The 17,509-nt window shown below is 35.9% G+C and overlaps 1 protein-coding gene and 1 pseudogene across 2 annotated transcripts in view; one reads left to right on the forward strand and one right to left on the reverse strand.

Moving 5' to 3' along the window:
* Positions 1-8,143, reverse strand: part of LOC129282238 (uncharacterized) — a 69,668-nt gene extending 61,525 nt beyond the window's left edge. Inside the window, exons 1-2 of one of the 2 annotated variants that reach the window (XM_064114361.1) lie at positions 7,604-8,143; positions 41-181 (exon numbers count right to left, since the gene is read on the reverse strand). In XM_064114361.1, coding sequence (XP_063970431.1) covers positions 41-181; positions 7,604-7,927 — 465 coding nt within the window. In that variant the 5' untranslated portion in view covers positions 7,928-8,143. The remainder of the gene's footprint in view (positions 1-40; positions 182-7,603) is intronic. The other variant, XM_064114358.1, reaches the window with a different exon arrangement.
* A 6,697-nt stretch (positions 8,144-14,840) lies between these two features.
* Positions 14,841-16,666, forward strand: LOC129282228 (toll-like receptor 7; annotated as a pseudogene).
* The last annotated feature ends 843 nt before the right edge of the window (positions 16,667-17,509 follow it).

Here is a 17,509-nt window from a genome sequence, read left to right on the forward strand (position 1 = left end):
TAATTTCATCATCTACGAGTACAATTTCAAATATTTTTACCTTTTGATTTTGAAGTAGTCTTGTTTCTAAAATGATGACTCTGTCATTAGCCTCTTTTTCCAGTTCTTCTACAGTCTTCACCAAGATATCATTCTGCTCTGAAAGATCACTCACATAAGACTGCAGTATGCGAACCTTTTTCTGGCAAAGGCAGAAAAAAAAGCATTATTACACTGTATGCATTTATAACTAACCTTGACTAAAATTTACATACACAATTTAATGTATAATGCATCTACACATATAGGCCTACTCTTTGCTAGATCTGAAGAAAAAACACATAAAAGGATCTGGTTTCCTTTTTTCAAAATATCAAAACATTTTAATGAATTGAGTGTAAGCAAATGATTTCGCAGAGAGTGTAGGCCTACGTGTTTCTATTCAAATTCTATGTGAAAATGTAATAAAAGGGTACTCCAAGCTGAAAATAATACAATCTAAATAAACAAAGGCAGTGTTTATGCTTCCACTTTTCAGGCCAGAATCAGCGTTTCCATACGTGATAACACGGTTGTGTCCATGCTTACTTTAATTTAAACGACGTTTCAAAACGCCGATCGTAAACTCACAAAAAGGTGCGTTTGTAAACGTCGTTTGACCAAAATCAGGCTTTCTGGGGAAGTATAAACAGAACCATGATCGTAAACGTGTTTAAATGACGTCAGTTGGTAGTTGGTACATGCTTCCGGTGAGATGAAAATCCGCGGGCAAATACAGTCGCATTGCTCCATGGTCGCATGTTACCTCCACATAATAACAACACTCGGAAAAAAAACTTTCGGGAAAAGGTGCGCCCAATTTGATTTCGCTTTCCTGCTCAACGAAAATTACGATGCGAAGCCAGCTGGAGATCGTGATTTCGCCTCTGAAAAGTTAAGCATAAACAGCACTCCCAGAACTACGTTTACGATCGGCGTTTTGAATCGACGTTTGAAAACGCTGATTCTGTCCTCGCAATGGAAGCATAAACACACCCAAAGTAAAGCAAAATATCGGTACTGAAATTTTTTTTTTTTTTAAAGTTATTTAATTTCAAAATTCTGCAATATTTTTGTGAAAACAATTATAATATGCATCCCACCAGAAATATGCAATCGATGGGCTATTGATGTGATCTCCCCACTTTTTTTATTTCATGACATGGAATCATTACATGTGTGTAAAAACATATTTCCCCTTGTAACTTTCTCTGTGTTTTGTGTAGCAGAGTTTTACATCTGTATAGGACTGTACAGATCTTTGGTGATAGCAGATAGCTGTTCACTTACAACCAAAAATGCTCATCAAATTTGGAAAGCAAGTTTTTTTCTGTTTTAAAGAATTCCATGGGGCCCCCTACAAACAAACTAGCACATCAATGATGTGGAGCTCATCCGGCATCTTGCAACGAAATTTATCACGATTTTAATTTCAGCCCAGTTGACACTGTAGTGAATTATATTGGTGACATAAATTGAGGATATAGAAATAAAATTGATGAAGAAATGACATAGAAGCATTTTTGGTGATCTATGAATAAATTTCATATAAATTAAGCATAAATAATTTTCTCGTCAAAATTTCTTAACTCTGTGTAGAACTTTGGTGAACCTCTTGTAGCTCTCAGATGGAACAAAAATAATCAAAAACAAATAAATAAGTATTTTTTGTGAGTTTTGAAAATATATGAATAAATTAGCATATTTAATGAGTTTCAAAATTCTGTGTTGAAATTTTGTATCACCACCTCGAACTATCATATAAAGCAAACAAAATTGAAATTGATCAACAAATGAAATAGAAAAAACTTTTTTTGTGATTTATGAATAAAATTTGCATAAATTAGCATAAAAAATTTTCTAGACAAAATTTCAAAATTTTGTGTACAAGTTTGGTGAACCTCATGCAGCTCTACCAGTTTGAAGAAAAATATCAAAATCGGTCAACAAATAAAGAGGAAGAGGCATTTTCTGTGATGTATGAATTTTGCATAAATTAGCATAAATAATTTTCTAATGAAAATTTCAAAATTCTGTGTAGAAGTTTGGTGAACCTCAAGAAGTTCTACCAGATGCAAGAAAAAAAAATCAAAATCGTTCAACAAATAAAGAAGAAGCATTTTATGTGAATTTTTAGTATGCATAAATTAGCATAAAAATTGTTCTAGTCAAAATTTCAAAATTCTGTGTAGAAGTTTGGTGAACCTAAAGAAGCTCTACCAGATGGAAGCAAAAAATTAAAAATCGGTCCACAAATAAAGAAGAAGCATTTTTTGTGAATTTTGAAAAATGCGCATAAATTAGCATATTTAATAAAAATTTCAAAATTCTGTGTAGAAGTTTTGAATCCCCCACCTAGAGCTATCATATAAAGCAAACAGAATTGAAATTGGACTTAAAATGGCGAAGAAGAAGCATTTTGAAATTGTAGACAGACGACAGATGACAGACGACGGACGCCATGGCATAATATAAGCTCATCTGGCCCATTATGTAGGAAAATTTCAGAATATTTTTTTTTATTATTATTTTGGGAGGGCTTCTTTTCATAACTTCTTGCCTTACTTCATCTGCAACATTAGATAAGCTTTAAAAAACATTGCAATAATGGGGATTTCTAGGGTTATTTTAAATAGTTTCCATGGCACTCTTGAGCATTTCATTTCAATGTAAGTTTTCCCCTGAACTGCATTCTACCCATACTTTTCTAATTGGAAATACATTTTAACAAATTTTATTGCGACCAGGCCCCTGTCAATTGATGGAAACAACAAGTGGAATGCCTCTGGCCGTCTCACCTGCATCACGCGATTCAATATAGCAGCAGTGCTGAGTTTGAAAACTACTATAACTCGCACAAGATGTTCAGTGATACTTGGTTACTCTTATTTCCACGTTTTATGAACTAGACCAATACACTTATAGAGATATGATGGCAATTCAACAAATACCCCCAACGTGGCCAAAGTTCTTTGACCTTACATGACCTTTGACCTTGATCATGTGACCTGAAACTCGCACAGGATGTTCAGTGATACTTGATTACTATTATGTCCAAGTTTTATGAACTAGACCAACACACTTTCAAATTTATGGCTGTAATTCAACAAATACCCCAATTTGGCCAAAGTTCATTGACCCTAAATGACCTTTGACCTTGATCATGTGACCTGAAACTTGCACAGGATGTTCAGTAATACTTGATTACTATTATGTCCAAGTTTCATGAATCAGATCCATAAACTTTCAAAGTTATGATGGTAATTCAACAGATACCCCCAATTCGGCCAAAGTTCATTGACCCTAAATGACCTTTGACCTTGGTCATGTGACGTGAAACTCATGCAGGATGTTTAGTGATACTTGATTAACCTTATGTATAAGTTTCATGAACTAGGTCCATATATTTTCTAAGTTATGATGACATTTCAAAAACTTAACCTTAGGTTAAGATTTTGATGTTGATTCCCCCAACATGGTCTAAGTTCATTGACCCTAAATGACCTTTGACCTTGGTCATGTGACATGAAACTCAGGCAGGATGTTCAGTAATACTTGATTAACCTTATGGCCAAGTTTCATGAACTAGGTCCATATACTTTCTAAGTTATGCTGTCATTTCAAAAACTTAACCTCAGGTTAAGATTTGGTGTTGACGCCGCCGTCGCCGTCGCCGTCGCCGCCGCCGCCGCCGTCGCCGCCGCCGCCGCCGCCGCCGTCGCCGTCGCCGTCGGAAAAGCGGCGCCTATAGTCTCACTCTGCTATGCAGGTGAGACAAAAACTGATCAGAGCCACATGATCACACAACCACCCTGCCTATGGGGAATCTACATGTAGATCTATGCAGTAGGCAACACACACTTACATTGGAGATTTTTTTTTTTTTTTATTCACAAGAGCACTCAAAAAATATAATTTTGAGCATTTTTTGTGTAGGCCCTCTACTGGTGGAAAATGAAATTGCAAAAAAATTGTCATTCAACAATCTCTATTTCAATTTAGAAAAAAAAATTGATGAAAAGAATTCAATTTACTTATGAGCCAAATTACATGTACCGTATGGGCACTAGTATTCAACCCGGCATAATTCAAAGATTTTGACAAATTCCCCCAAATATTTAGAAATAGGGAATTTACCTTAATTTCATACCTTTGTTATTTCCAAATACTGTTGTCAGTATTTTCTTAATCAATCTGTCGACTGTATGCGCGGAGGATCGAATTATGCGGCGATGACCTTTTGCACTAAATTGCACTAGTAACCTAGTAATGATACATAGCGAATCTCAAAATGGTTTAGATTGCTAAACTAAATGTAGATCTATGTAAGTCTCTGGCTTTGACTAATTCCCTGTTTGGTCTCATCTCAAATGGTTTAGTCTTTAGTTGGATGGGACAAGGGCAGATTGAGAGACAGGGCCATCTTTCATCGCTAGTTTGAATACTAGTGCCGACGGGTTGAATACTAGTGCCAATAACCATCGCCGTATTATTCGATCGCCCGCGCACACAGTCAACGGGTTGAGAAAAAAAAATAACGCAAAAAGAATAACCAGCATTTGCTCTTGAAAATAAGACAGGTCTGAAATTATTGTAAAATTCCATATTTCTATATATTTGAGGAAACTCTCCAAACGGGTTGAATACTGGTGCCCTTACGGTATATAAGGAATAGTTTTAATGGAAACTGACAGAGTAACAAAAAATAAAGCATTTGTCCCCAAGAACAAGAGAAAATAAGCCAAACAATGCCAACCTTACATGTATTTCCCTACACAGGGAGACCTAACAGAGATGAGTGCATGATCATTCACTCTGGCACAATGTCTTGAGAAACTTTGACATTTATATTCAAAATAGTAAGATTCCTATAGTTAATTCTATGAGATTTCTGGGTGTAGTCAGAGACGACAAACTGACTTGGAAAGATCACATAACGTATATATCTTGTAAAGTTTCTAAATCCATTGGTGCAATTAAAAAAAAATCATTTCCATTATACATACATACCGCACGCTTCTAATGATATACCGGTATCAACCAATTGTCTTGCCCTACAGCAATATACTCTGGGGTAATTGTGCAATGGTTCATCTTTAAGCAGTAACGTGCAATAAGAGTTATTACCAATAAACCAGTTCGTAGTTCCACTCTGCGCATGATCAGAGGAAGGTCATTGGTACTAGTTAAAGTGACATAGTGGTTTAAAATTTAATGAGGTAAGCACCAACTTTGATGTCTTGAATTATACATTCTTTTGAATTGTGTTTTTCATTTACAACCACAAAAAACAATGCGTCCACGAACGACTGGTATTTCAGTTTGCCAGTACATTGTAGAACATGCTACATCACTCTGCATCAACAAATTGTGTTCATTTATGTGCTATTCTACAGCAGTCACCTGGGCTCCGTAACACAAAGATTAGCGATCAATCGCTAAATGAACTGACCAATCACTATCAATGTTACATGCGCATTAGGTTTAAAATACTGACCCGGGACCAATCAGTGCGGTTCTTTCGTATAAATTCATCGCAAACCTTTGTGTTATGGAGCCCAGGTCTATTCAATTTCTTCATCCTGCTATGTAAGGCATGCTTATCTGGCTCGAAATCTGCCTATCACAATGACAGAAATGAAAGGTCATTTGACCATAATTGTCAATGAAGTGACTACGAACTGGTCTATTCCTGCCCAAGAACCAATACACAACCATTGTCCAAAAAAATTAATTTACTCTCTATCAGTAATATAAACAACTATCAAATTGCAATTTTCATGTACTTATTTCTCCATAATTCTCTTCACTCTTTCTATGATGATTTTGTGAAAAACAAATCTGTTAGTAATTACATTACCAGACAGTCAAAAAACTTTAATTTGCCTAATTTCAAATATAATTTCTCACGAATTACAAACTGTACAATCGAATGTGTTGGACCCACTCTCTGGAATAGTTTACCCAATGATCTCAAATCTTGCCCCTCACTCAACTCCTTTAAAACAGAAATATATAAATTTTCTCATAAACTCATAAATTGTTTAATAAGCCATTTTGTTGTTTGCTTTTTGTGTTTTTGCCTTGGTTAGTTCTGTTTTTAACACTTTTTGTCTGTTTACAAACATTTGGGATTTGCCTTTGATAGGAAGTTGGCCTTTGTTAAATTCCATACATTTGTATTTTCTGTATTTTGTGTGATCCTATGTGTAATATGCCTATTTAATACTGTAATTGTATGTAGAGTCATTGTCTATTTATGCAAATGTGAAATAAAAAATTAAATTGAATTGAAAAAGAATTACAGAGTTGCGACAGCTCGCTTATCCTGGTCGGCATTCAAGGTAGCATAAACTTGTTTCCTTAATAGTTAGTTATGTTTGGGCCTTTGGGGGAATCAGGGGAATTTTAAAAAAAATCTAAGGGCAACAATACAGTTTTTTGGCTACAGTAATCTTGAAAAAACATAACCCAACAATTCACGATTCTCAATTCTCTTTAAAAAAGTAAAAAATAATCGGCATAGGGTCTACATAGATCTACAGTATTTCCAATGCAGAACAGATTTTTGCTCAATCAATCTCATTCCCCTAGGAGCACACGTATAAAAAGCACTCTCTCTCTATCTCGTATGGTAGGGGGTCCTAAAGCTACACACCACTCATCGTGCATGCAGTTTTTAATGGCAAATGCCCACTCTGTGTGTGGAACTGTGACTGCAGTGAACGATTCCTACAGTAGGCCTATTCAATTTTTTCTACATAGGCTACAGTAAATCTCTAAATGCAGAGAAAACCCACAACTGTTTGGAATTTTTGAGTTATATTCACTTTAATTTGATATTATCCTATAATAATATTTTAGAAATTAAGGCACAGGAATACTATTTTTTGCATGATAAAATCGAGTGTGTATCTTTAGGACCCCTTCTTCATCGGGCAACAAAATCAAGAGGTGTTCGGAAAACACGGCGAGATTTTCGTATAAAAGTTTTGTGATATTGTCTTTTTGGTGAAGTTAAGGATCTTTGGAATATTTACCACAAATTAGTAAAAGGTAATTTGTTCAAATATTCAAACTGGCATAGTTTTTATCGTTGTAAACAAAGTGCGTAGCTTTAAGTCCCCCCATCCTGCAGCTGCATACATGTATGATGTAGTATTGCCGAACAAAATTACATTGCACAGGCTACAGTGTAGATACTGATTTTTTGTTTTTGTTTTTATGGAAATCAACTTGAAATCATAATTAAAGCAGAGTAAGTCTACATTTGATTTATTAAGACTAGAGCAAACTTGTCTTGTGCTATTTTCAGTATTTTTAAACTTATCGATAAAAAAAGAAGTGAACGAACCAAGAGTCTTGACAAAGTTTTGTTATTTAAAGTTAAACCCGTTTCTGCCAGCAAAAAGTTAGTAATGACTGTTATAAATGATTCCCAAATTCAGAAGCTCCTGACCATGCTGACCTGCTTCCTTAATCACCATCATATCAATCATCCATTCATCTTCTTTTATTTCAGTAATGATATAGGCCTAACTTTTAGTTTTTATTTAATTTGAATCCTGGCTGGCTTGATTCTTACCCGGTTTGTATCCTGGCCCGGATCTGCTGATACTTCTAACTTCCTTAGTCGCTCTGTATAGACATCTTTTATGTCAGACAACAAGCTTTGCATGCTTTCATTAGCCATACTCAAGCTTCTAACAGAATTTCTTGAACCAGACTGCATTCTCAACATACTGTCGGTTGATAGCCGGGACAATGAAGTGTTGTCTTCCCCGATGCCTTGGCGTCTCGATCCAGTGTCACTCCGCTGAGCCTGTGGGACACTGCTAATTTGGCCGTACCTTGCAGACGACGAAGAAACTGCCCCTTGTCGCGATTTGCTGCGACCGTTTTCTGCCATGTTTTGTCAGTCAAATCAACGAAAGAATTCTATTTGTAATTCAACAGCATTTGATCCACGATTTTCTAACTATTGTGATGAAATATTTTATTAGTTTTGAATTTGGTAAACACGAAAGGTTGCCATATTTTCGATGTCATATCGGCCGCTATATTCGGACGCGCAACGGTGAATTTTGATTGGTTGATCGTAGCCTTGCCTTCTCGAGATCAGAGCGAGCGAGCTCTTAGCTTGCGAGCTAGGCTCTCTAGCTCTCGGATACTTTTACAAGATGATGCCTAAATCTATATACCGGTAGTCAAAAATTTTCTTTCGTACTTGATTATAAATTCATGTAGGCAAATTGTAGCTATTTACTGTATATGGTGGAATAACAAAATATCTCTCTATTTTTTATTTTGGTCTCCGAGTTTTTTTTATTATTTATTTCATCTTCATGTCATTAAAATTTCAAGTAAAATAAAAATGAATTAAAATACCAAAAATAGTGTAGCCAATAATAAGCCATATGTTCATTTTCTACCCATACTGTATTTTCAATGCACTGATTAAAAAGCTCTATTACTGCATGTTATTGTAAAGTATACCGTACCCTTTATTTGAAATGAAATAATTGATTAACTGTATTCATGTGTCTATTATTAGAAAGCTAATAAAGTGGGAAAAGAGTCATGTTTTGCTTCATTACTTTAACAAAAATGATCACTGTGCTTCTTAATTTTAGTTATGGTAGACAATAATAATGCTGAAAAGAACAGAATTCCTTTATATTTTTATGCAAATTATATAATTAAAAAAATGTATTAATTTGATTGTGAAGTTAGCAGGGTGCCGCATGAGACAGTCGTAGGGTTTGAAAGTTGCACCGGCGAGCAAGACAGAACTTCATATATCAAAACTGCCTAAATCACATAATTCGGTCATAGTTGTAACACTCACAAAAAAACCCTGCTCATTCGGGAAGACCAACTTGTAAATTAGGCTTTAGAGAATTATAACTTGGGTGTTTCGAACCGTTTGTACATTTTGTTGGGGTGGGGGTTAGATCTTTGAATATATTGTAATACCTTATTTTCTTAAACAAAATTAGTCTTGAATAGCATAAATGATCTGTAGGCCAATACTTTTTTAAATTTAATTTTTTTTTTTTTTTTTTTTTTGGGGGGGGGCTTCTCCGTTTTTAGTTCTTGGAGTTTCACTTTATTATATGTCTCAGTCACTTATCTGCATATTGGGCATAATTCAACACAATTAGTACTGCGTACAGATCAGTGGTCCCAAGTTCGTGCATCTATGGTTCCAAAGTCAATTATGGTCTAGCGCCAGCTTTCGTCAGGCCAGAAAACGATGAAAAGGATAAACCAGGGCCCCGTCTTACAAAGAGTTGCAATAATTTATTGATCCAATCAATCGTAACTCTATGGAAATCCATCAATGTCACAATTTTTCTACAGGAAATTTGCAAGATGTCCTTTGTTAACAAAGGAGAACGCACCAAATTGTCAAAAAATCAATGAATTTATGGATATCCATTCATATCTAGATTTTTTTTTTAAACAAACATGCATTTAATATGTTGACTTTGCTGGCTTTCCATAGTTGCGATTGATCGAATCAATCGCAACTCTTTGTAAGACGGCCCCTCGGCTTAGTTTTTTTTTAATTGTCCTGATTTAGACTGTAACTATACCGACAATAAATTTAAAAGTTTAGTGGACGGGATCAATTTTAAATATTATAAAACCTTTAATTGATAAACCATAATCAGAGTAAATAAGGATTGCTACAAATATTCCCTCTACCCTCGTACAATAGTAATATTGTAGAGTGGAATTCACTTTCTCCCAGTATTAAAATGCACCCGATCTAGCTGCATTTAAGAACAGCTGAGCAAAAACATGCTAATTGAAAGAAGTATATAGCGGCAGCGATTGCATGAATGCAGAGGCGTCGATCCTGGGGGGGGGGGCAGGGGGGCGATCGCCCCACCAATGAAAATATTGGGGGGGGGCAAACATATCGTTTTGCCCCCCCCCCCAATAAATCCGCATGTGCAAAAATAAAATAAGATTGTAATGTTACACATAAATCAGCAAGCGAGATTGAGATACACAACTCGTTCTTCATTTAAAATCGCGTGCTCAAAATGTCCGTTTTTCCAATTGGAATGTAAAAATTTTCAGCTCGCGTTTCGCGCTCGCATGCTATCTTGAGCAAAAACCCATACTTTTCATGATTAAATAGGTGAATAGAATGTCCCGTTTTCAGTTCTAAACCTCAAAAGAACTCCTGCTTCGACTTGCAATAATCTTTTGTTGGATATATATCTTGTTCTTTTATTAAAAACGTCCATTAAACTGTCAATTTTTTAAGATCGAAATATCAAAATTTTCAGCTCGTGCTTCGCGCTCGCATCTATATTGTTCTTTTAGATACCTGTCTTAATCATTGGTACCATAAATGCTTAAAATATCAAGCTTTCAGTTCAGAATATAAAGAAATTTAAGCTCACTCTCAGCACTCGCATTATATACGTATTCTCCTCATGAGTTACTACAATCAATCCTAAACAAGTACCTTTTTTCCTGTTTTCAGGACAGTATACTAAAAAAATTCAGCTCGCGCTTTGCGCTCGCATTAATTTGTTGGTGAGACATGTGTGTGTGTGTGTGTGTGGGTTTGTTTGTTTTGTGTGATCGAGCGCCTTTGGAACGTTGATTCATGATTTTGCCCCCCCCCCCCCAATCTGAAAAATGGATCGACGCCCCTGCATGAATGGCCTGCACGTCAATAGCCTATTTGAGGCGTTCAAGTGCAGTACTTACAAGACAAGACAACATTTACCCAATTTAAGGTCAAGTCTAGAAAAAATATCTCACAAGCATATAGCATTCAAAATTTGATGTAATAAAAGACACCTTTTTTAAGTTTCCTGTATTTTCAGATGATATCAGGTTGCAAATTCTGGTAAGTACGTATATGAGGGTACTTGATGACATCTCATGCTTACATAATATTTCCTTTGTATGTCTTTTGTATTCCATCATAAGAAATTTCAAATATTTCTACATTAAGCTATATTCTATGCGCTAAGAATATGATAATGATAATTTTTCATCCTTCATAGTGAATCAAACCAAGTTTAACATTACTGGAAGTCGAAAAATTAAATACATTTAGGCTGGTATAATACAATAAGACACACAAAAGTCTGTATGTGACGTCATCGCTATAGTTCCTCACAAATTTTACTCGCCGCCCATGATGACCGAATGGAGTAAGCCCAACCTTAAAGGTCAAGTCAACCCCAGAAAAATGTTGATTGGTCCATGACTGGAATCAATAGAGAAAATAACCTTCTGAACATTTTAAACTTTGCATCGGCAGGGCCAACAGTCTGCAAATCGTCAGCGTGATATATATATAGTAATAAAAGTAAAAATGTAAAAGCTTCTGCGCTTCGCGCAAAGACAGGAGGAATAACATAGGATATAGATTATCCTTCCATGGGTGTCTGCATCAATCGTATGCATTCACTGCATGACCAAGGTTATTGTGTAGAAAATCGATGAAACATTTGCGACACTTACACGGCTATTTGGCTATTTTTCACAAACTTTGAATGTCAAGGTTTCATGACATTTGCTCCGGCGACTATTACTCGGATGGATAATCTGCACTTAAGGTCAAACATAAAAGTTAATCCTATACACTCTTAAAGCTCGTGGATAGTGTTGGTAAAGGATACAAAAATTCCAGTTCAATTGATTTTTTTATTGAATAACATTTGCTGATAATAATTCAATGTGAAATTTACAGAATTTCTTTTTGGAAATATCAAAATTTTAGATAAACTCTGAGAAATAAAATCAATCTCCTCGGCTAAATGTTGGGCAACATAATGTCCACACAATTGGTGAAAACTTTATCCAATTCTGGGTTGTTTTAAACCAATAATGTGTGCTTTGGGTGAAATAACTACACAGTATTGGTTGAAAACTATCCAGAGTTGGATAAATCTGTTAACCAATTGTTGTATGGACAGTATGTTGCCCAACATTTTAAGGGTGTAATCTGAACATAATTCTGAATCAAAAACTCCATTACAATCCTAAATCTATGCCCTCTGAGAAGGAGCAAATGTCGCAGGACCGAAATCAAAGGGTTGCACTTCCGTGGGACTTTCGACCACCCTTTATTTAACCAATGTTTCTCATATTCAATTTGGGTCTTCTTTTGGCTACTAGAAATTACCCTTTTCTTTGTAAATCACCCGTATGCCCCGTCTGAATAGGTCTACATCTAAATAGACTTTTAACATATTGATATCTGACTTTCAGTTTCTATTGATTCTTGAAAATTATTTTAATCATTCGAAAGGTCCGCTTTCCCATGCATATTACAATGCTTTTCACCATCCTTTGTGGCATTTCAGTGTTTCGCTGTACTCGTTCGAAGCTATTCTGGTATATGAAAACTATATTTACAGTATATCTTAAGGGGTGTTGCAAGAAAATATTTGCAATCAATTGCAAATCAGTAAGTGATAGGTCAGTTTTCATTAAAGCAAATCAATTTATTTTTATTGATGCAAGAAGTAGACTAGCAATGAATTGCAAATTTGCAATTAATCAAAAGACTTGTGATTGATTCTAATACCTAAAATTGACTTGCACTTGATTACAAGCTTCTTACAATGCTCCATTAGTAACACACCCTCACACACACACATCCACACACACGCACACAATTATGGTATTGTATAATCATGGGGGAGATGTGGAAGTTTTTTTTAGTACATTAATTTTTCTTCGAAAGTTATTATCATATATATAGGCCCCTCTGTTTTTACTTTGATTTGTTATGTTATCATATATTTGCGTATATTATTGTGTGTGTGTGTGTTTTATTCTCCTATACCGTATATTGAAGAGGAGGTTAACCCTATTATATTCAATAATCAACATATTTGTATAAAAGGTAAAACAATTTTTGACAATGATCTTTTTAATAAAGGAATATTTAGCGTTGATCAAATCTTTGATAATGGCCACTTGAAGCCTGTGACTTTTTTTTCAAAATCTCGGTATTACCGCAAATCAACTTCTCCAAATAATAGATATTGTGCACGTTATACCAGCAAGCTGGAAAAATTATAATAGTTTAATAAAGTTTTAAAAAATTGATTTGGTAGACTTTGGGATAAGTATGAATATTGGAAAACAGGAAACAGCTTTTGAAGTAATTAAATAAAAAACCATTTATAATTTGTTTATTACTAAGCTACAAGAGCTATACAAGTTAACACTTAAGGATGGTCACAGTTATTTTGATTTTACTGATGTAGAAATTTGTAAATTATTTGAATATATCAGGAGTACAACTCTTATAAGAAAACAAAGGGAATTTCAGTTTATGCTTTTACATGGAGCAATATATACAAAAGAACATTTGATGAGATTTGGTTTCGTGGGAGATAATTATTGTTCGTTTGGTTGTACAAAAACTGAATCGTACTCATATACTCATGGATTGCATAAAAGTTAAACCTCTTTGGCAATTTTGTATTGATCATTTTTGTTTAGCTGAATTAAGAACTTTGAATTGGAGGGAAATATTCTTAGGGTTACCTGGAAATTCTTGTAGAATTATATGTGTCAATTCTGTTATTCTTTTTATCAAATATGCCATTTTTAATTCCAGAGCTGAAGGCCGGGTACCGTCATTTATTAAAATACACAAATATATAACGGGTTGTATAGAAGAAGAAAGACGCCTGGCAACGAAGTCAGGCAAGTTAAGTTTACATTTGCAGAAATGGGATGAACTGAAGGTGAAAAGGGATTTGAATGTGAACAGGTGGGATGTGTCTAGTGTGGTGCGAGTGTGAATCCTGGTGTGAATGTTAATGTTTTTTTTCTTTTTACTAGTTCTTTTCAATTTCCCCTTCTCTTGTATCAATATGATTTGCAGGGGTTTTTTTCTTTCTCCTATTGCGCCAAAATGTTAAACGTTCATTATGCAGATTTGTATATACATGTATTATGTTTGTTTACGTATGCGTGGTATGTGCATGTGTGTATGGGCGTTAAGGTGGGTGTGTGTATGTGTGTATAATTATGTAAAGTTATGTTGAAGCTTGATTTAAAATGGGATGCAATGATAATACATTTAGGTTGATTTCTGTTTTCCTGCAATTCATTTATATAGCCATTTAACATTAATTATTATTGAAATACATAGAGGGTTGAGGACTCAGTTGAGTTATTTTTTTTCAGATATAAAAGTATAATTTTAAGGAGTTTCATTCCGTCCTTATTTGCTTCAGTTCTTGGTAAATGTATATGTACTTTTTTGCATATCCTTGTTGATATGAAATGAAGATTTGTATTTTTTTTTGTATTTATCAGCAGTTTATGTAATTCATTTGAATGAAATCCTTAATAAAAACATATTGAAAAAAAATATATTGATAAAAACTGCATTTATAGGGGATCTACTGAATTGTATACATCAAGCCAAGAATCTAATGTAGGTTCCCAAAACCCCAATCGGTGTATAGTGGAATGGTAAAACCAGTTTGAACATCTTTGACTCTCAAGATTTTTTGAATTATCATATCAAACTTGTTTCAGGTTGACCATAATTATTTTTGATAAACTGAAAGAGAAAGTCCCACAGCCCCTCCCCCCATTGCATGCCACTGAAGGTCCGGAAACTCGTATCGATACATTCGAAATCTTACGAAAGTAATTTTGGTTTGGATTCATGATATTCATAAATAATTATTTGTCTTGTTGTCTCGCAGACATTATCATTTTCCGTGAGAGGGGGTTCGTAACATACAAAATATCTCCACTTCTACATTGCATGATAAACACCGTAACAGAAAACGTCACGAACATCTTACGTCATGAAAATGATGAACAACGGCAACGGAATATTTTACCTTGGTATATCATGTTTTCTTCTATTTCTTGGACGAGTTAGATCTGTGTCCTTCTGTGACGGTCTTTGCGACTGTTATCATCCTCGTATTAGCTGCTTTGGGGTTGATTTCAAAGAGGCATTAAATCACACCTTACCCGATGAAATAGCAAACAGTACAACTTCACTTCAAATTTCATATTCTAAGAATTTGAGGCTCGACAATGACACTTTCAAACGCTTTCATGCTTTGGATACCCTGGATATAGAGCAAGTCACTGTCACTTTCTTGAGTGAATATGTTTTTGAAGATCTTGATGGTTTACAGTACCTCCGTTTGACATTTACTGGTCTGAAGACAATTCCAACTGCCGAGCTTTCCCATCTAACTTCGTCTCTTGCGAAATTAGATCTGATTTTTCAGAAATTTTCAAACATTCCGGCCAATTCGTTTGTACAACTTGGAAATCTTCGTGAGATGACCATCAATTACAATTTATATTTTCTAGATATATCCGCTAATGCCTTTGCAGGTCTTGCAAATTTAACTTATCTTTCTTTGTGTAGAAATGGCATCAGATCATTACACAACACTACATTTATGGATTTGACAAGTTTACAAGAATTGGACATGAGTCACAATTTAATCATTGCTGTTCCGACTGCACTTAATGCTCTAAAGTCTCTCATAAAGCTGGACCTGTCTTACAATCACCTCCTGCAAAATACAAGTAATTTTGAATTCTTGGTTGAAATGCCAGCACTCCAGACCCTCCAGATGGGCTACTGTGCCATTTCTGAAATGTCACCAGATGCTGTTCACAACCTCAAGGCATCTAATTTAACCGTTGCAAATTTCGATGGAAATCCCTTCAGTTGTACAGAAGATATCTGCTCTTTTGTAATTTGGTACGTGGGCATGCCCGAACCTAGTACAACCACGAGAAGCCCTTTCTACATACCTTTCCTAACTCTAAGTCCTCCTCCAGGAAAGGGACCATACCGCTGTGAGACCAGTGGACTGACCTTTCAAGAGTTCCTAAAAGAGTCTTGTTTACCAAGTCCTGATGACTCCTTGCCGACCATTTCTTACCCTGTTAACTTTCCGACATCACTGCGAGGGATAGCAGTTGGTGTTATCTGTATTGTCTTTCTCTTTGTAATAGTGTCCGTCGTAATATGGAAACATAGACTGAAGCGAAATCGTCATCACTTTGGATTCAATTTCCAGCGACGTGCTGATTACGGAGCCGTTCAGGAGAGTGACAATTAATATATGTTTGATGCCTACGTCAGCCACCACGAAGACGACAGACCATTCGTCCAGGATGAGATGCTTCCTCGCCTTGAGGACGAGAACGGCTTTGATCTCTGCGTCTCCTTCCGCAACTTCCGGCTTGGTTCTAACCTCCTAGAAAACGTGTCTTCTGCACAGGATGTTAGTCGTGCCATCATCTTTATCATCAATGAACGCTTCATGCAGAATGGTCAGTGCAAGCTGGAGCTGGAGATGGCTTCAAGGAGAATGCTAGAAGATGATGAGGAGAATGGAAGACGACTTCTTGTCCTCATCATGATGGATGTCCTGGCTCCAGAGCTGGTAAACAACACCCTAAGGATGCTTCTCAACCATGTGGCTTACCTCGAGTGGGACCCTGTCGCAGAAGAAAGATGCTGGGGGCAACTTGTTGCTACCCTTCGTGCCATGGTGCCGGTGAGGAATGATCAAAACGAAGGGGGGATTGCTGACGAACTAAATGCCGATGGGGAAGTAGGCAATGAAAGAGAATAACATTAAAAATAATAATTAACAATATTTGTTTAGCGCTTATCACAAAACATGTCTGTAAGCGCGTCGTCTTCTGTTTTTTTTTTCTTGCGAATAAGCTTCTTTGCCGCGTTTTTAGATTCTTAACTAGACCACCTTTTGTACATGTATTTTGAACACAATATTTTATTTAGGTTTTTATCATTATTTTGCCTCCACGACATTGAAAATAATAATAATAATAGCAAATTTTTATAAAGCGTTTTTCCCAGAATGGCTCAAAGCGCGTTACAGCATATTATTACCCCGGTCATTGGATTCATTTCAATCCCGCACGAAAAAGTGCACAAATTCCACTCCCTGGCATGCCTGGGGAGTATTTCTTGCATTCATCGCAGCACCATTATGGCGCTGGCAAAATCAAACATACAACATCTTTCGCATCCTACCGCGTACCCATTTTGCACCTGGGTCGAGAGTGGCAAAATGTGGATTAACGCCTTGCCAAAGGACGCTAGACCGCGGTGGGATTCGAACACACGACCCCCTGTTTACAAGGCGAGAGTCAGAACCACTACACTACGGCTCTAATGTTATTAATTTTGTCTGCTCGATAAAAATCAGCTCTATTTTGTCCCATTATCTGCCACTACAGAAACATTGATTCCTTGTTGTTTTGTATCCTTATTTCCAGGGGCGTAACAGGGTCGGGGGGGGGGGGGGTTGCAAGAGTAAAAAAATTCCCGGTCATATCATGGTATTGAACAGGCAGAATTTTTGAGGGGGCCAGATATGGCACATCGGACAGAATTTATCTTTTTGTGATAAAAAAATATTCAGAAATAATATCATATTTCACCCTTCTCTGATTCCTTTCTTTTTTTTTC

The sequence above is a fragment of the Lytechinus pictus genome, chromosome 2, assembly GCF_037042905.1.
Source record: "Lytechinus pictus isolate F3 Inbred chromosome 2, Lp3.0, whole genome shotgun sequence".
Classification (NCBI taxonomy): Eukaryota; Metazoa; Echinodermata; class Echinoidea; order Temnopleuroida; family Toxopneustidae; genus Lytechinus; species Lytechinus pictus.